General features: G+C 50.0%; 1 protein-coding gene across 1 annotated transcript in view; it reads right to left on the reverse strand.

The window, feature by feature from the left end:
• Positions 1-12,483, reverse strand: part of Sfrp1 (secreted frizzled related protein 1) — a 40,594-nt gene extending 28,111 nt beyond the window's left edge. Inside the window, exons 1-2 of the mRNA XM_041673907.1 lie at positions 11,633-12,483; positions 6,816-6,893 (exon numbers count right to left, since the gene is read on the reverse strand). Coding sequence (XP_041529841.1) covers positions 6,816-6,893; positions 11,633-12,176 — 622 coding nt within the window. The 5' untranslated portion in view covers positions 12,177-12,483. The remainder of the gene's footprint in view (positions 1-6,815; positions 6,894-11,632) is intronic.
• Between the last annotated feature and the right edge of the window lie 7,510 nt (positions 12,484-19,993).

Here is a 19,993-nt window from a genome sequence, read left to right on the forward strand (position 1 = left end):
TCTCTGAACAACATCATGATGGAATTACCATTTGAGAAAGCAGGCTCAGGGCGGTTGAGAGACTCCTTGTGGTGGCCAAGCATACAGGGTTTGGGTTTAATCCAAGTCTGTCTCACTCAGTCAGCTCGGCCTCTCTTTCCACCAAGAAGAAACCCACAACGGTGGAGCAAGCAAGCACCTTCTCTGGTTGAGTGAGGCACAAGGCATTCAAATTCCACATTCTGAGGGAAAAGGAGTGCTCCAGTTCCCTGCCAAGGAGCTCCTTCACCATCCTGGCAGGACAGGAGAGTAGTGGGCACGCAAGGCAAGAAGGTGGGACCATGAGGTATGAGCTAGCTTGCTGCCCAGCAAGTACTAGCAGAGGAGAGCTGCCAGGGACCCAGGCCAGGTTGGGTAGCCTTGAGCTAACTCCTTTTCCTTGCTTTCCAGTCTATAAAGGGAGGGCATGGACTGGCTGACCTGTGAGGTTCCACCCAACTCGGTGTCCCTTTACAGTGGCAAATCAGAACCGGTGAACCACCCAGAACTCAGGGAAATAAGCAGCTTTGGCTGTCGCAAGCTCCTTATCTCAGCTTGTCCCCTATCTGTCCTCCTCTGCCACCCACCAGAAAGGCTTCAAAAGGGTGACAACTGAGGGCAAATCCTCCGGGGTTACCTTAGCCATGACTGTTATATATAATAATTATAATAATAATAATAGTCATATACCAAAAGGAAAGGGCATCAGGCTTTGTAAGGTAGGCCAAACGCACAGACAAATATTGCCTGATTCATTGCTGTGAGGCTCCTTGAGTAGCCATATTCACCGAGAGGATGGAGAGTGGTGTTTGCCAGGGGCTGGACGGGGAGGGGCAAGATTACTGTTTAATGGGCACAAAGTTTCAGTGTAGATAATGAAAACTCCAGAGACAGACCTGGCCATGTTCCCACCACAAGGTACCTAACACCATTGCCTGAATGCTTAGAAAGGGTTGAGACGGTGAGGTTTCTGTGAGGCTCCTACCTAGGATGGAAGGCAAAGCGTGATGTTGGGCTACTCCGACCAGGGCTTCTCAGCATGCAGATCAGAAGGCACCTCCCACAGATTTCTTGATGATACCACGCGACAAGTTCTGAACAACCCAGTCAGAGCTACACCTAACCAGCAAACCGGCACCATCCAGTCCTAAACCATTTGCATGCATACCTAAATCTGTAAGACAAAGATGTGCAGCAGACACCGAAAGCGTCAAGAGGGGGGAAAGGCTGAAGAGAGAACTGAGTTTGGTTTAAAACTCAATTAGGTAAAAGTCCTGAAGGCAGAGCTGTGGGGGGGAGGGGGAAAGTCAACAAAATGAGCATCCTAGGTGCAGCTGGGAGGATATCATTTCAACACCAAATCCACACCACCCTAGAAGAAACCGAGGCATGGCGAGTTTGAGAGGCTTGCTCAGCATGCAGGGCCCACACAGCAAAGAATGCAAGTCTGCCCCACATCCTGAGGTTCATCGGTTTGAAAGTGCTGACTGATATTCAATGTAACATCTTCCTGCCAGCCAATCAGTGACGGAGGAAGGGTTGCACCACACTCACTGAAGGGAAACATTGACTCTTTACAGCTTTTTCTCCTGGTTCCTCCATGTGTGACATCAACCTAGTGGTTCTCCTGCTTAGGCCCTGGCTCTGAGATCCCGGACCAGTCCCCCAGGTACTGTCCAATCAGCAGTCACGAATGAGTAGGTGATCATATTAGCTACATAACCCTGGAAGGTTTTCAAGGCTTTGAGTTCAGCACGGTCCAACCCCATGCATGCATCAGGTAGTCTGGTTACAATGAGATGCAGACTGTGAGCCATCTTGTACAGGCAGTGCTTGGATCAAAGGGCCCCCAGCTCAACAATTCCCAGGGCTTGGAATGGTTGGCAACTGTTTCAAGCTCAGAGAATAAGGATGAGATACATGTTGGCGAATACTAGGTGCTCTCAGCTATTTGCTGTCTCCCTAGCACCACTTCTCTTACGCCTGCGAATGAACTGGACCAGTCACTCCAAACCTAGCATGTTGCTCCCCTCAATTTAATAACAATTTGCACACAGCCATTCCGGAGGGATGGTCTCCTGCTGTGTGTGAGGCATTGCCCAGGGACCAGTCTGAGTACAAACGGGGTTTTATTTTGTTCTAAGACGCAGGTTTTTCTTTCACATTTTAGCAATGAAGTTGTGTTTTCTTTGTCAGTGGTACAGGGCTGATAGAGCATCTATTAATCATGCAAGAGGTAAATCTGGTCCTAGACACAGCCTGCTCGCGAGCAGCTCCAGCGCTAGGATTGCCATGCTGGCAGCTGGTTTCTCCCATTTCCAAGAGGAAACCCGAAGTTTAGTTTGGAAAGTCTGAGCTGACTTTTTTCTGCAAGAGAGCAAACCGCCTTGCAGGGAAGCTCAGCTCTCCCCCCTACACACCCCCAACTTTCAACAGCAGCTCAGCAAACCATCCCGCAGAGCGAAGATTGGTCCTCCAACAGCCACTCAGCCAGGAAACCTTGAGAGAGGCTCGAGGCAGAGTGAGAACAGATCCACGGAGGAGCAGGGACCACAGGAAATCCTTCTAGGAAACCTTCCCAGTGCTGACTCAGAGTTGATTTTCTTTTCTTTTCCTATTTGACTAATTTTACTGATTGCCAAGTACCTTTTTTTTTCTCTCTTTGAGGAAATGTATAAACCAACAAAGGGGCGATATTCTCTCAGGGGGGCAAGGAAAACTCGGGTGGGGGTGGGGGAAGGCAAAGAAACCTTTCTTCTTGAGTAGAAAAACGCTGGCTGAAGAAGCTGCCAGGAGAACTTGCAGGTCCCCAAAGTAAAGATGCCCGTGCAAGGAACATCCTCAGAAAGCACCTTGAATCATCACATGGGTACTGTGGAAAGGCCTGAGGGCACTCATAGGAAGTGAAACAGAAGCTAAACAAAGTAACTGGAAGTACAATAAGAACCCCACAGCAATTATGAATCAGGTAACTAACCTAGAGAGAGGTGGCTGTGGGCATGAGCCATCAGTCACAAAGTTATCCTGTGGGAGCTGACAAAAGCACCCAGTCACAGAGTAGTGGGAAACCACAGGGAAGACTCCAGGCAGACCTGTGGGTCCTGACTGTGGTACGGCAGGCCGGGTGACCACCATTTTGAGTCTGAAGGCTTTGTGTCAGCTGACCGCGGCTTCCCCCCATGGGCTGCTCTGGATCCAGGCTGATCTGAAGCATTCCTGAGCATCAGCGCAGACTTCTTACTGTTGTTTTTGTCTAGTGAGGGAAAAAAAATGCTCTCTGCACCGAGAGAGGGGAGCGTGCAAAAGGACGGAGTGAATACAGCCACGGGGTTGGAAACGCATCCTTCAGGGGAAAGGTAGCAGGCTCGGCATGTCTGGCTCCACGCTGGCTGTGGAAAAGCTAAGATGCGCAGATGGAGGAGCCAAGAGGGAGCAAGTGAGCGAGCGTGTGTGCTCACCCTTAAGAAGCAATGCTTTCCAGCAACTGATGTCCTCCCACTGGGGACACCAGGGCCACTTAATATAAAGCTTGATCCCTGGAGAGGGGAGTCAAACATTCTTTGCTGTGTGTTAGCCTGCCATTGTCAAACGTCTTTGTATTCTAACTGAATCCTATCAGTGTGGCTGACTGCCTCTCTTCCTTGAAATGAACCGAGCTAGGCAACAAGTTTCTCAACAAGGCTGCCTTCTAAGAAGGGCAGGGCTAAGCTCGGTCCCCACAGAGAGAAAGGGAAAGAAGATCCTATTGATCATCTTTGGAAAATTTTACAAGCCAAAAGCCAAGAAACTCTCTCCCATCCCTCAGAAAGGCCTAGCGCGCCCAGTCATACCGTACACAGATGGTCCTAGCACTGTTTCTCGTCTCACAGGAAAGGAGAAAACAAGTTCCTCGGTGAGTCAAAGTGTTTCAAGGGGGAAAGTCGGCTCCTAGCTCATCAAATGTGAGGATCTGGTAAAATGAAGACTAAGTTGGAGGACCTCATGAACACAAGAAGAAAACACTCCTGGCGTTCCAAGGAGGCAGTCTTAAAGGGCCCGTCACTCCTGCTCACCATGCCCCCCACTGGTCACTAATAAGGCACTCCTTTAAGGCCTCGGGCTTGCTGGCTTGGCGGGGAGGGGGGGGGTCCTACTGCCATAGAGAGACACCCAACAGGGGCGGGTTGTGGCACTGCCTTTGTTAGAAAACCAAGCTTACCATAGCAGGTTCTTCTGAAGGCGTGCCTCTTCCAAATGTATGTACTTTAGCTGCACAAACCCCCCCAGAGAACAGAATTGTGGGCAGAAAGTGAGAGAAAAGGAGATATAATGATGATTTGGGATTGGAAGTTTCAACAAAGATTCTGGACCTACATGCACTTTCTCAACAAGGCTGAGCTGACCCGGCCCTTAAATTCCTATAACCTCCACTCTAACTGAAATCCACCACTCTCCAGAAAACCACTGCCGAAGGTCTGACTGGGATGTTAAATTTTAATTTATTACAGATAGGTATTTTTGGATCAGCATTGAGCCTAACCCATTGTACTCAATGAATGCCAGGTGAAAGAGTATATGCAGGGAAAGACTCAGACACAGACACCGTGAGCTGGGAGCTTCCTTAGCAGGAAGCTATCTCTTACCCGTCACCTCCATACATTCAGATCTAGGGATTTCCATCACTCTTCTCGGAACCTGATAAAATTCCATAAACACAGGGAAGCATCCAGCAAGGTGTTATTTTTCTGGGTTCCATCTGAGATGGTTCCCCAATCTCATACAACACCAGGGCAACTGGTAAAAGTGAACACTCTGACCTATGATATGACATGGGAAAGAACAGCCTCATCGTTAGCCCTCCCTAGGAGCCTCTGGGACCTCAGCCACATCTAAGCCCATTCTCCCAGCCCTCACCTTGTAACAAAAGGCTTCCTGCCAGGGTTTCTCTGCAATTCCAGGTCCCTTTCCTTCCAGGTTTATCCTTGGGAAGAACCCAGTGCTTTTTTGTGGCTGAGAAGCTTGCTGCTACAGCAATATGGGGCTGTGTATCCACAGGCTGTATGAGGGAAACCCACTGGGCTGAGCCCAGTTTGGGGACCTCCTGGGGGAGCAAAACGGAGCTAATATCAAGATGGGAGTGGAAGAGTCACCAGCCTTTCCATGTATCTGCAACATGTTCATTTGCTGATACAGGGTCTACCTATATAGCCCAGACTGGTCTAAAACTCAAGACCGGCCCCCTGGCCCCACCCCTAAGTGATGGGTACATGTACCACCATACCCAGCTTCTTGTTAACATTCTAAATGAACTCAAAATAAAATTGCAGAAGGTATCTATGGTATGGTGGCCTGTACCTATTTTCTCAACAACTCAGGAATTCAATGTAAAAGAATGGACAGTCTGAAGCTAGCCTGTGCTACACAGCCAGAGATAGGCCAGACTGGGATACATTCAAGATTGTTTAAAAAAAAAAAGTCTGAAATTTTTTTTAAACAAGGAAAAAAGGGTGTGACTCGCACAAGCAGCAAAATGTAATGGAAACCAAATAAGGCATATACAGACATTTGATATCAAAATTAAAACCATCAAATAAATAAATATAACTTTAAAAAAAAACTGGGATGCCATAAGCTCAGAGAGTACTGAGCTCAGCCCCCAGGGCCCACATGATGAAATTTGTCCCCTGACCTCCACATACACGAGCACACACACGTAGCTTTAAAAAAAAAATCAATAAATAAGCATCTATTCTCATTAAGGTGTCTTTGGTGAACGATTTGAACAATTCAGCTTCCGTACATACATCTGCCAACACCCTGTGAATATGTGCACCATGACACACAAACTCCTGGGGCTTGGGAGTGCTCCCTCCCCCACATGTGTGGCTCACTGGAGCACAGCACTTCCCAAGATCAGACTCTTCCTGTGCTTGTCATCCTATGGGGCTATCACACGCACCGAGGAGGTGGCGCTGCACAGACGCGAAAGCTTGCACTCCCCACAATTATGCTTTCTCCTGTAAGAAGTATAAAATCCACTCCCAGGGACACAACCTGGAATAGCAGGCATCAGCCTTAATCTGTCCTTCAGCGAAATGGGTCTGGCCTTGGCTACTGCTCTACACCCAGCAGCGGAGACCCAAGAGAGGGAGTGAGCAGGCTCCAAAAGTGCACAGCTCAGGTTCCGGAGCCATCGGGCTTTCCTATTGGCCAGAGGGGCCATCCTAGCAGGGCCCTGAATTTGCTCCCTAGCCCAGTCTAACCTCACTCTGGCAGCTGCAGGTGTTAATTCCGAATTCTTCTTCAACCCAGAGTGACTTAGGAAGGAGGGAGAGAAAACACACTCCTGTGTCAACATCAATGTTCTTGGCCCAGGACGCCCCTAGCATAGAAACCTCCCCTCCTAGGAAGGCACCCCACCCACACTGGGGCCATTTTAGTCCAGGGTAGAGTAGTGCTGACACCTAGAGGTGAATATAAAAATCAAACCACCAAGAAAGCCAAGCCAGGGCTACTGTTGTAGCAGGTGAAGGGCTTCACCCAGTCTCCAAGTCTGTCTCCCTCTGCCATCAAAGAAGATTTCCCCAAATCTGAGACACAGATGTAGGTTGCCTAACTTTAATAAAAGATGGTCCACACTCCACTCTACCTGGACTGCCTTCTGCCCGAGAGGGAAAACAAGAAGATGGAAGCAGAGGAGGTAAGGCTCGAACACGATGCTCCCCCCATGAGCTCCATGTTCTGGGCTGGTTGGAGACACAGGACAGGAAAAGGCGGGGATTCCAAGAGCCCCGCGTGAGGCTGGACCTCCAGCTTACCAAATTCGCTTGCACAGAGATGTTCGATGATGGCCTCCGACTTCAACTCGTTGTCACATGGAGGACACACTGTTGTACCTAGCGAGGGGAAGCAAGCCGAAACAGAAGCTGTAAGTCATGGTGATGGGAACCCCCAGACAAGGGAGCAGATGGGGGCCAGGCTAACAAGGGCTAAAAGTCTGGGATTCTGGAAAGGCGTCCAGCCAATGGCAATAAAGGGATCAAGGGCATGTAAACAGATGGATGTTTTCTTCAAACATTTGGCCTAGATATGTCGGATGTAACGATGATTTAATCTATGCTATCTGAGGTAGGTAGGGGCAGGTCCAGGCTGCTATGAGTATCTGAAAGATAAAAAGCTGACTTATAAACCAAAACTGATTTTCCCTCCCCTTTATCTACCCCTCCACCCCTGATTCCGGGCCCCCTTCCTATCTGCAAACCCTGAATAAGACAGCCTATCAATTTGACCAGGTCTCAAGGACCAAGGAAACAGTCATACTCAATTACTCAAGCCCAGGGCCCTGAAGTGCCATAGGGACTCCAGAAAGCAGGCTGTAAAGGGGGGGGGGGGACCTAGCAGGAGTCACCAAATGGAGGACGGAACTAAGGAGGAGGAAGGTCTTTAGATGATCTTTCATGAAGTGCTTTGAAAAGGAGTGTGCGTGTGTGTATGCACGTGTGTGTGTGCATGTGTGCACGTGCATGGATGTGTTTGCATGTGTGTATGTGTGCATGCGTGTGCATGCACATGTATTTGCATGTGCATATGCATGCACGTGAGTGTGTGTGTACGTGCGTGCATGCACGTGTGCGTATGTGTGTGTGCACCCACGCGCACATATGCAGGACAAGTAACTGAAAGGTAGCTAGGCCCCTGTGGGAGGTGGCTTCCAAGGCCTCCTTGGAAGGGCAGAAAGAGTGTACAGGAGAAACCAAGGGTAGAAGTAGCCTATCATCTCCCTATAATCTCTCCTCCTCATTGTCTATCAAACAATTTACAGTTTATTGATGACCTAGAAAACCAGAAGTACACTAAACAGAGTCTGTTTCAGACACTCTGGACACTGGAAGCCAGATCCCAGCTGGAGCTGAAAGGCAGTCGCCCTGAGACAGCATTCAAGGTGGGCTTTGGGGTGCTGAGCACCTCCACTTGCTCCCTTCCACTTCCTGTCACCTGTGGCTCACCAACACCATCTCTTCTCCCTCCCCCTTCCCCATGGCTTGGGCACTGATATGGGCACCCTGGGGCTGGGATGCAGCTGATCCCTAGCCCTCTCCCTCCAAGACTGGGAACACACCTTTAGTCTGTATCCACTAGCTTCTCTCCACATATACCTTTCAAAGTTGGGGGAGGGGGCGAGGCTAGCAAAACTCTTTGGGCCAGATGTTGGAAATATGTTTGTTTTGCTCACAGAGCTTGAGATTGGGTTCTGGAAGTAATGTTTCTCAACAACAACAACGAAAACCTCTTATCCAGAAGTCTCCATCATGGTGTTTGCTTCCATGTAAAGAAAGAAAGAAAAAGGAAAGGAAGTTATAGACAGGACCATGTGACCTATAATAGGAACATGAACTATGTGCTTGGGTTTCCTAGCTGTAATTTTTATGGTTGCCTTTCTTTGTTAATAGAAGTTATCACGTTGCAAAGTTCGAGGTATAAACTGTTGAGCAAAGGAGCAGCAAGGGATCCAAACATAAAGAGCAAGTCTTATTGGTCTCCTTCATACACCCCCAATTCTACTGGCTCTCTATGGCTCTGCACCCCAACAGGACAGATGTCTCAGCCTGTGCATGGCCCTTAAGCACTATCAGTGCTACTGGTGAGGAAGGCGCAGGGTAGGTGGGGGTGGGTCACCGGTTATGTTCAGCGTGGCTTTCCCTCTTCTCAATACTTGCAGCCAGGAGCTGAGCAGCTTTCATCAGAGAGAGAAGAATGTGTAATGCAATATTAATCTCTGCCCCTCGTGTGTCTTTGGGGCCCTGCCAGGCTACCTCACAGGAGGAATCCACTGAGAGTTAGTTCATTGGACAGGTAAACCACATCCTAGCTGGAAAGCATAAAGACAGTGAATAAAGACTAAGAGATTTTGCATGTTGGTAATGTTTACAAGAAACTAAAGGGGAAAGCCAACACTGGAATCAGGACGAAGATGACTCGGTAAAATCAATGAGCATTGGGAGTGGAGAGAGTGGGGAAGAGGTGGGGGTGGAGGAGGGAAAGGCAGGGAGATTGATTTTTCCTTGGGCAGCTAGCTCACTAAGGGGAGAGAAGAGGGTGCCTTCTGGGAGAAGTAGGGGCTCCCAGGCCTCTCCAGCCTATGACTTAATGCACAGCATGCCTAAACAACACAACTGGACGAGAAGGGCTCATTCATACAACTCGGTGAAACCTGGCCGGGAATGAGAACGACAACTTACTAAATTAGTCTAGTGTGTGTCCAAGATCTAGAAGTCGGTCTCCTGGGATGGACAGGACAATTACCTTCCCTGTCACAGAAGCCAAGGTGGCGTGAGCAGCCGCTGTTGGCGAGAGAAGAAATCCAAGTCTTTGGCTCATCGCTCATGAGCAAGTTTACCTTTAGTAACAAAGAATTTCCCAATCCTCCTCTGTATGCTAAGATGTAATGCTGTGTTGAGAATCTGAGATTTCAGTTTTAAGAATACAGGATGGATGAGAAACAGAGTAAGGCACCTATATGGAACTTATTAGCATCCCAGTCCCAGGTCTTGTTCCGAGGCCACCAGTCTAAGGTTCTGAGGACCAGTAATCTAATCTGCTTTAACCTTCCTCTAAACACACACCAGCTTAACAGTCAGCTGACTGTCTGGCAGCCCTGCAGGGCAAAGGGGGGTACACAGCATGTGGGGACACCCTGATGGTGATGGTTTGTCATTCTGGAGAGACACTGGTAACTCTCACAAAAATCAGTTGCTTTAAAGAAAATGAGCCGCAGTCACATTCCTGCCGGACAACACACACACACACTAGAGAGAGAGAGAGAGAGAGAGAGAGAGAGAGAGAGAGAGAGAGAGAGAGAAAGTTTTCTTTATTCAGCAAAGAATTGCTCCACCTGAGCTCCAGGCAAGGTCAAACCAGAGACGTGCAATCACACAAAAGCATCCAGAAATGGAGTCAGGGCGAGTGTGCCCTTTGCCCTGCCAGTCTTTTGGAGGGACTGGTTTGGGGGATCCTCAGAAACAGCACCACCCCCAAACATCAGCCACTTTACACAAAGCTGCTTCCCACAGGGTTCCACTGTGGGCCCACCAATAGTCCCAGAAAAGCGCAATCAATCAGGGACCATGGGGAATGGACAGAATACAAGCAAAACTGGCCACAGGCTCTCCTGGCAGGCAGGAGCTAGGAAGGAAACTGTGGTCTGGTGGGGAGGGGGGACTCAATTGGGGATAGAAGACACAGTGCTGTGGTCTAAGGAAAGGCTCAACCCCCAGCGAGCTGTCTCAAAAGGCTGCACATACCAGCCCAGAGGACAGGGATGCCCAGGGCTACCATTTACCTTACAGGCTGGGGCCCATGCCAGACGAGGGCAATCACTTTGGACCTACCTTCCTCCCTAGAATGAATAGGAGCCTTCAGACTTTCCTCACGGCTACCCCAGTCCTCACTCTGAGGCAGCCAAATGAGGCACTAAACAAGAAGCACTTGGCAGCACATGCCTGTAATCCCAGAGCTGAGGAGGCTGAAACAGGAGGAATTTGTGTTCAAGACCAGCCTGGGCTGCACACCAAGCCACTAAGACCCTGTCTCAGAAAGCCAAGACAATCAACACTTCAAGATAAGTTAAAGTTTTGTCTTCAGAAATGGCCTTGGGGTGCCCTCTTCTGTGATAAAGGCTACTGGACAAGAATATCTGATTCCTGAGCCTCATCTCACAAAAAAAAGAACCCTGCCCCAAGTAACTGCCCCCGCCCTGCTCCTGCTGCAGTGCTAGCTACTTTGGGTTCTGTGTTTGTTTTTGTTTTAACGTCTCCAGATTTTTTTCCCTTCTCACATAAAAAAAAAAACCCTTCCCTTTAAATCCTGGGTCTCCAGAAGAAATTCTGCTCCCCCAGGGTTCAGAATTTGCAGCGCCCAATTTGCAGGTCCTCACCCCCCCCAGGAGGAGATAAACAATGAGCTAATTACATTTTTATCTTTCTAATTACCTAAGGATTTGTGTGAATGGGAGGTGCAGGGGGAAGGCAAGGACGGTGGATCAGAGATTTTTGCATCCCTTAGATTTGGTAAATGCAAGGTGTAGGTACAGAAGTGGCTCTTCCTAAACTTCCCCTCCTCAGCCAGTTCTGCAACACGATGGGAAGATGAACTAAGGAGAAGGGATGTTTTGTTGCTGTTTGTTTTGTTTTTAGGGAAAAATACTTTTCAAATTTATGAAATAAACAAAGCTTTCCCTCAGTCTCTGAGTTTTCTGCCGATTGAGCGAGTTGTTTTCTTAGGGAGCAGTCTCTGTTTCAAAAGTTTAAAGCTTAGGGTGAGCACCCTCCTTTTCTTGAAAACTTTGGCTGAGCTTTGTTTCAGGTATAGAAAACGCCAGACTGGAGCCCAAGGAAGAGCAGCTCCAGGTAGTCCGCCCCCCCCCCCCCCCCACGTCCCGGGCTAAGGCTCCCCCAGCAATCTCAGGGCACCTGGGGCAGGAGAAGCACCAAGTGACCCAGGGCCTCCTAGAAGCTTTCGGGATCGGGTCTGCACACCTTGTGGGCTGCAGTGCGCAGCTCCCTGGCTTTCCCTGCTGCAGCCCGGGTCAGTGCGGCTGGACGCGGGAGCTAGCAGGCATGGGAAGGAGCACCCTTACCTTGGGGCTTCGAGGCTTCGGTGGCATTGGGCGGCGTCATGGCGATGCAGACGTCGCCCTCAGGGAACTTGTCACATTTGAGCATCTCGGGCCAGTAGAAGCCGAAGAATTGCATGACCGGCTCGCACGAGTCGCGCACGGCCTCGCAGAGCCAGCGGCACGGGTAGATGGGCCGGTCCAGACAGACGGGCGCGAAGAGAGAGCAGAGGAAGACCTGGGTGCCCATGTGGCAGTTCTTGTTGAGCAGCGGCACCCAACTGCTGGCCTGCTGCTTCACCTCTGCCATGGTCTCGTGCTCCAGCAGGTTGGGCAGCACCATCTTCTTGTAGCCCACGTTGTGGCACAGCCTCAGGTCCACCGGGATGTCCACGCACTGCGGAGGCTTGGTGTAGAAGCGGCCGCTCTGGTACGAGCCGATGTCCGACTGGAAGCTCACGTAGTCGTACTCGCTGGCCGAACCTGCGGCCAGCAGCGCGGCCACCAACGCCAGCAGCAAGCCTGAGGCGGCCCCGCCGCGGCTCCGCGCGCTGCGCCCGCTGCCCATGCTGCTCGGCGACGTCGGGGCTGCCTGCGCTGCCTTCACTCGTGCCTCCCGCTGCAAACTTCCCGGAGCGTCCGGGGACAAAGGCGCAGTGGCCGGCCCCGTCCGGCTCGCGGCCGCGCTGCTCCCCGGATCTCGGGACGATGGGGCCCACGGATGCCGCAAGCCGCGGCGATGCTGGCGCGGGGCAGGGGGCGCAGGGGACCGAGTGCCGTCCCGGCTGGCGGAGGCGCTGCAGGCTGCGGGAGGCTGCACCTACTTGCGACGCTGCAGCCCGAGTGCGCGGTGTGCGGGTGGCCGAGCCCTGGATCTCCCGCGCGCAGCCAATCAGCTCGGCGCTGCCGGGAGCCGCTCTCCATACCGCGTCAGTCAGCCGCGCTGTTAACCAATCGCCGCGCCGGCCAGAGGGATCGGTTTACTAGAACTAGACACAGGTCAACACCCCTTAAAAAGCAAAAGCAAAAACTAAGCAAATACTTCGAAGAAGGCAAATGCTGAGAGAAGAGAGTAGTTAAAGCGTGCGATGGATAAAGACGATGTTGGACGCTGTAATTAATGTGAGTCGGTTTGTTTTAAAAAAGGAATTTTCATAATACTTGCAAATTGATGCGATTGTGAAGACTTTTTTTTTTTACATGTTTTCCCAGTTCCAAGCAACAGCGTAACAGACCAGCAGCTCTCCGCTCCACGGTTTATTCTGTGCCGCTTATGTACAGAGGCAGGCTGCTTCTCAGCTACTCGGATGAGCAGGCTGAACTTAGGAAATAGGTCTTTTAAATTCTCCCAAGTGAGCCTGGGCTTTTGCAAAGTCTATGAGAAAGTGGTGTTCGTGGCTGTGTTCAAACCGCAGCACCCTTCCAGGTGACAGGAGGCAGAAGGGGAAAGAGCTCACTATGGAGGACAATACTGCTTGGATCGGTGTTAGTTTTGGAGGACAGCTTACATTTTTAAATGATATTTTCAAGACCCAAAGCAAGTCCCAGATCAGCGGAAGACATATCTGCACAAACACATACATGCTGACATGTTTGTGGATTAGAAAGCCAAAGCACTAAAAAACACATGAACACTTATCAGCGGGTCTGGGTGGTTACCAACTCTATCAGTGAGCTAGATATACACGCCAAATCACAGGTAGTCTAGGTCAAAACCAAAGATGTCTCCACCACTGCTCAACAAAGCAGAAGCCCAGCAGGCAGGAATAGCCAGGCTGTCCCCTAGGCTCCCCTACCCCACTAGTCACTTCCTGGGAATTACTCGAGTGCTTTAGAGTCAGAGAGCTAGGGGGTGATCCAGAGCGGCTGGAGAAGGCACAAGCAGTTCTTGAAGTTCTCTGGGTCTCCACATGCTGTGTCCTTCAGCGTGGCTGGAGGGGTAGCCAAGGATGCGCTGTGGCGCCACACCAGGCGGCAGTCACACCAGGCGGCAAATGGACCGCCACTCTTAGTTGCAAGGCAAGACACAGTTGGAGGTGCTGCTGGCCCAGGCGACTTGTTTATAGAACTCTGGGAACTCTTATTTTCAACTCTATAGACCTGATTTCTTGGTTCCAAGTAAAAGCCCTGGAGCTTGCAAAGATGCAGGGATATTTTTCTTAAAGCAAGCATGCGCACGCTGACGCTGGGACTCCACCACACAATCGGGAAGCAGCTGCAGATGGTCAACACGTCTGTCCTTCCCGGGCCAGAGACAGGTGCCCAAAGCCAAACAGGCCTATTTGGGTAGAGGGAAAAGTCATGCAGAACATGGCTGTGGATGGCCAGGGGTTAATCAAGAAACAGCCTGTAGTGCTGGCCTGCCTGAGGAGCTGGGGAACCACATTCTTCACAGAACCTAGAGGCAGGAGGCCTGGCACCTTGTCTCAATTCAGCAACAGTCAGGGCTAAAACTGTTTGCTAGAAGGTTCTTTTTCTCTCCCCAGGCTAGACCCTCTTTCGAAGCTAAAGTGTCTGTTTGCTTGCTCATTGGAAAGATTAGCGTGGGATGGAGATTTAGCCCGCCCCTCTCTCACCTGTGTGCAATTCTCCCCAATAGCAGGAGGCCTTGGGTCTACCCTCTGTTACAGTGCTGGCAATGCATGCAGGTGAGTGGCCTCTGATGGCTGCACAGTCCCCAGTGGAGAGTCAACTGCACAAAGCCATTCACAGGAAGAACTGGCCTGCATCCTGACTGCCTTGTTGACTCTGGCACTAGGCCGGGGACACAACTGTCAGGCTGGATGAGGAATGTCAACGACTGTGTTTTCCTGAGTCCTCCTAAGGACCAGCTGGGAAGGGAAGGCTGAGTGTTGACCCCGCTGATAGCCGTCCATCTCGCTTGACATGAAAAGCATCCCCGGAAGCCACACTGCAGGACGGCGTCAGCCGAGGCCGACCACACCTACATTCTAATTTTCATCACTAGACTGCAGGCAGATTTTTTTGTCGGCACCGTCAGCTTCCCAATAATGACAAGGAGACTTATTATTAATTATGAAGATTGGCTAATAGCTGAGGCTTGTTTCTAACTAGCTCTTATAATTTAAATTAACTCGTTTCTTTTCATCTATTTCTTTTACGTGGCTCAGTTACCTTTACTTTAGAGTGCCCATGCTGCTTGCTCTGTGCCCTTGTGTTTCTCTCTTCTTCCTCCCAGGGTCCTCTCTGCCTGCAAATCCTGCCGAGCTATTGGCCACTCAGCTTTTTATTAAACCAATCAGGGTGACATATCTGTACACAGTGTAATCAAATATCTCGCAACACTAGACCGTACACTTCAAAATCTAATCTCCCTTTCTCTGATAGTGTATATACAAGAGAAAGTACTAGAACAAAGAATTTTTTTAAATGCTTTAATTTTTTTTAATGTTTAAAATGCTACTGTCCTAACACAGCTCCCAGAAACCTTGGTTTCTGAGTTTGAGAAACCAAGAGAAGCCCATGGCTTCCTCCTGCCCTAATAATTCAAGTGAGCAGGGACAAAATGAAGCTTTACCCCATCTTCTTTCACCCCTGCTCATGGAAATTGGGAAGTGCCACGCCTATTGCTTCATATCAGCTTAAGGGGGCATTTACTAGTCTCAAGGCTGACAGGAAGTCAGGACCACTGAGGGGCCTCCCAGTACCTAGCTGGTGGCCTCTTCCACGCAGAGAACTTAAAACCTGGAGAGGAGAATCCTGCCTCGGCTCTGGCTCCTCTTCTATCCCCTTAGCATTTCACTCACCAGTGATCTTTAGGCCACTGAGTTACAAGAGCAAGATCAGCAAACACTCACCAATCAGCAGAGCTGCCAGTCACAGAGGTACTCCTTCCTGCCTATGGCCAGGTAGTGGTGGCTCCAGCTTAAGGCAGAAGAGAGTCTGAGGCTCAGAGTTGGGAATACAACTTCAGCCATTCCCTGGAGGAAAAGGCTATGGGCACTGTCCCCGCCTGTTTGCTCAGAGATACACTTCCTCAATCTCCAGAGGAGTCTTTGTCAAGTTGAACTTGAGCAATTATTCATTCCTGAATGTTGTAATTTATCTATAAACATATGAATTGTGGCCCAAAGCACTATCCTCAAGAAGGAACTAGAGTTAAATAGCACAATTTGACACGAATTTGTAAAGACAGAAGTAAAAATAGCTGGCTATTTCTAGGATTTAAACCCTCGGTGACCCTTGGACTGTCTCCTGGGTGAAGTCCAGCTGTTTTAAGACACCAACCTTCCTGCTTGGCTTCTCCTCCTGCCCCCTCTGCCCCTCTGCACCTTGTGCATTTGTTGTTTGCATGTGCATTTTTCTCTGTGGTCCCCAGACTTACAAATAAAAGCAGGATGCCCAGTCAGGTTTGAAGTTTAGCTAAACAATGCGTAACTTGTAGAGTAAGTACGTCTCATACAATAGTTGGGGATATACTTTTGTTTTAAAAAATGCATTTGCTGTTTATCTAAAATTCAGATTTTACTGGGTATCCTAGATCTTTTCTTGGCAGCCCCACTTATTCCTCTTTCTGGTGAAGCTTCCTGTAGGCTACCATGCCTGATCCTCTCTCCATTACTTTCCTCCTCCATTCCTGAAATGATTAATCCCCCCTCATCCTCCTCTTTCTCCCTCCTTCTCCTCTTCTCCTCCCTCCCTCTTCCTCCCTTCCTCCCCCATCTCCTAGGCATCCAGGGTACCCATCCACCTCACATCAGCTCTGATGTCTACAGTGTCTAACTGCCGGTTTTCTACAATGTATACCTGCCGGTTTCTGAGGATTTGCTGCACGTCTTTGAGTTTACAGAGAGCAAGACCTTGGTATGTCTTGCCAGCATGAGTTGCATCCCAGCTCCTGGCACTGCACCTGATATACACATGAAATACTCAGGCCCTTCATCCTGGTAATACATGTGAGGGTGGTAGAAAGCACAGACTTGGCGGAGCACTGCCTCTGGGCACTGATGCTGCACTAAGATTTCTGAGAATCAAGGCAGTAAGTATGAGCAGCAGCTCCTGTGGTTTCTTCCGCTTCCAAAAAAGAAATACCTCCCAGCTCTGAGTCCTTACAGCAACTGGTGGTTGGTGCCTTATATTCTACCGTAGATAGAAGCCTTCTGTCTGGGCAGGTTCTCTTCCCTCCCCATAGCCTGCCCTGTGGGCATCAGTTTTACCCTCATTGCCACTGTCTGCCCCAAGAAGGAGGTTGCTCAGTAGAAGTGGGTCATGAGGACAACAGCCGGTTCCAGGCAAAGAAAAGAACTTCCTGGAAAGAGATGGTGCCCGAGTTCTTGGCACACAGATCCCAAGGCTGGTGCACTGAAGATATGGGGGGAGGGGGGAAGTGTCCTGGGAGCTTCTGGCAGCAGCGTCTAAGAGTGAGGAATGGAGACCATAGAAGGGGACCCCTCAGTGTGACACCTGGCTCCAGGTCATGGCTTCATGGCTCAAGGCATTACAGGACACCACGGGGCAGGAGAGCTAGTTTTGAGGAAACTGAACTAGTCACCCTTCTGATCCCGGCAGGAAGTGAAAGTGAAGCTGCAGGAGGCCCGTAAATCTGCCCAAACAGCCCCGAGGGACAGCTCGGCTCCAGAGCACGTGCCTCAGGGCCTTGCGCTAATTTACCTAAACCACACTGGTAGCTGGGCAGATGTTCAAACCCCTCGTGGAGGGTTTGAACAGAAGCTCACTGGGATATAGATGAGGTGCTGGAGGAAGAGAGCAACCCCCCCCCCAAGCCCTCTGCTGCCCCTGTGAACGCTGTCTTCTCTACCATAACCACATCCCAGCTCTGCCTGACTGTCCAGTGCCTCAGTTCTCCGCTATTGGAGTGACACCCACTCGCCTGTGTAACCGAACACTTCTCTTCCTCCCACCAGTTCCCGAATAACCATGCAGAGGTTTCTATTAATTATAAATGTTCGGCCAATGACTCGGGCTTATTACCACTTAGTTCCTACATTTAAATTTAATCTGTATTTCTGATCTGTGCTTTGCCATAGATTTCTTATCTATGCTTTTCACAGCACACAGAAAGACATCCACAGCACACCTGGTTTAAGGCAAGGCCTACTTTCTAGCAGGCTACCTTTTTATACTCCTCCCCAACTTTCTTTGATGTGTGTTATCACAGTTGGGTCTCCGCAAAAGCCTCCGAGTTGCTGTGAATGCAGTCTTTCTATCTCACAGAAGAAGACACATGGATTCGGAGTGGTAGGACTCTTGCCAGTAGCCCAGTCCCCAAAGCACTCTAGAGCAGGGAGGTCTAGAATCAGGAACAAATGCTAAGTTCCTGGAGAGAGAACCCTGGAGCATGGTTGGTAGTTAGTGACCTGTTACTGTGGATTCGCATACCCGAGTTCTCAAGAGTCTAGGAGGGGAAGGGTAGCTCTGAAAGAGGAGGGGTCCTAGCTCAGGCAAGCATATGAGGTGCCTTGCTGTTGGATCTGGGATGGGAGGACAGCAGGACGAACAGCGAACACGGCAGGGCACAGAGTAGATAATTGGCCACTCCAGCAAAGAGCTAAGCCAGCATTGTCTTAGAGTGCAGACAGCTGCCAAGAAGCCGATGTGGATATGAGATGGCCCAGAAGAAAACTCTCCGGGGTAAAAAGGCCGAGAGGAAGCTCAGGATGTGCCCACGAGAAGGAGAAAGGGTGTAAGGCAAATGGCTTTGGAGCCTTGAGAGCCTTTGAGGGCACAACCCTTGGCTCTCCCCTTTCTCTAGAAATTCAGATGCAGTACCAGGAGGTAGCACGAATGTGGAGCCCGGCATACAAGGGGGTAGAAGAGAACAACAGAAGGAACCTAAAGCTGCCCACCTGGAATTCTTTTAGGTGAGACTTACGTGCACACTTAACCCAAACCCAGTGGCTTTTCTTCTTCAGGTAACTGAAAGCAAACTGAATGTCACAGTCATTAATTCATGACTTTCATGGCAGTTAGGAAACGTAAAGACCACAAGATGACTTCTTACTATTTCTTAGCACTCGGTCATTAAAAACATGGTCCCCAGACCAGCACCAGCCCCATCCAGAGCTGCTTAATCAGAACGTTCAATGCAAAGAGCTATATAAATCCCATGTGCATTTAAGATGGAGACATACCACCTTGGGGACCACGCCCCTCACCCGGGTTTCAGCTGGAGTGCCTCCCCCTGCTTCTACCACATGCTGGGACAGCCTGTTTGTGTCACTCATTGGCTATGTCAACCTGTGAGCTCATGTACTGCATCCCTCCATCTTGCAGCCCTTCAGGGAGTCCTGTGGAGGCCCACCATCCTGGAGATGAGACTGAGCATGGAGGGGGTCCATCAGCCTCCAAGAGTCCAGAGAATTCAGAGGGTGGCACGAACCCACACTCTTGGGTGGGAAGAGGGAGTGGAGGCTTCTGATATCATCTAGTACTTTCACACCCTATCACACACACTCAGTGTCCATCTCTACACAAGAATGGCCTTTCATCAAATCCTCTGACAACTTCAGTATTACAGGAAAAGCCACAGTGTCTCACCAGAAAACTATAACTTGTCCATCGAGCCCTTTCGTTCTTTAGCTTTAACTGTAGCCATGTCACTGAATTGCTTAACACACAGTCTAAAGCTATGCAGGGAACGATTTTCCAAATAGAGTCACTCAGCCTTGGCATGTGCTTTTCCAGGTCTGCATGAGCTCCCCTGGTGTGGTTTGGGTCCAAAAAACATATATAACCGGCTATTCCTTAAGTCCCTGCATAATCCTCTCATGCATCCTGCAGGGCTGCTTTTATTGCCATTGTCATGTCCTCTCGCAGGAGAAAAGTGTTCTCTCTGGAGAATGAAATGTTCTGCATCCTGCATTAGCTCATCTCAACTCCCAGCTTTGGGTTTTATTTCCAACCACATCCCATGGGAATCGTCTCCCTGCCATGAATGGGGATTTCACATGGGAGTCTAATTTCTCTGTCTCCATGGAGGGCGCTCAGCTGTGTTTGTGGCTTCCTAAGCTCTGCTCCCTTAATTCCAGAGGTCAAGGGTCAGCAAGCATGCGTGGACCTTCTACACACATTGGCCCTGGTCTTAAGCCAGGTCCTGTGGGGGAAGAGAGAACCTGGAGATACACTGTCTTCATTCCCTGGCCAGGGAATGCCTCCAAGTGAGGAGGAAAGATGCCAGCAAAGATAACAAGGGAAACAGAACTCCCAGAGCTGTGGCAACGGTCAGGTAGAGATGGGAAGCCGAGCCCAAGGAGATAACTCAGTCACTTTTACGGTCTGGACCTTAAATGTCCCAAGGACTATGTGTTAAATGCTTGATCACCAGCCTCCACTGGGAAAGAATCAAACCTTTAAGAAAGAGGCTCAACTAGAAGGAAATGAGGTCACTGGGGGCATGCCGGTAAT

The sequence above is a fragment of the Microtus oregoni genome, unplaced genomic scaffold, assembly GCF_018167655.1.
Source record: "Microtus oregoni isolate MIOR12 unplaced genomic scaffold, Mior012 000024F_ref0000369, whole genome shotgun sequence".
NCBI classification, from domain to species: Eukaryota; Metazoa; Chordata; class Mammalia; order Rodentia; family Cricetidae; genus Microtus; species Microtus oregoni.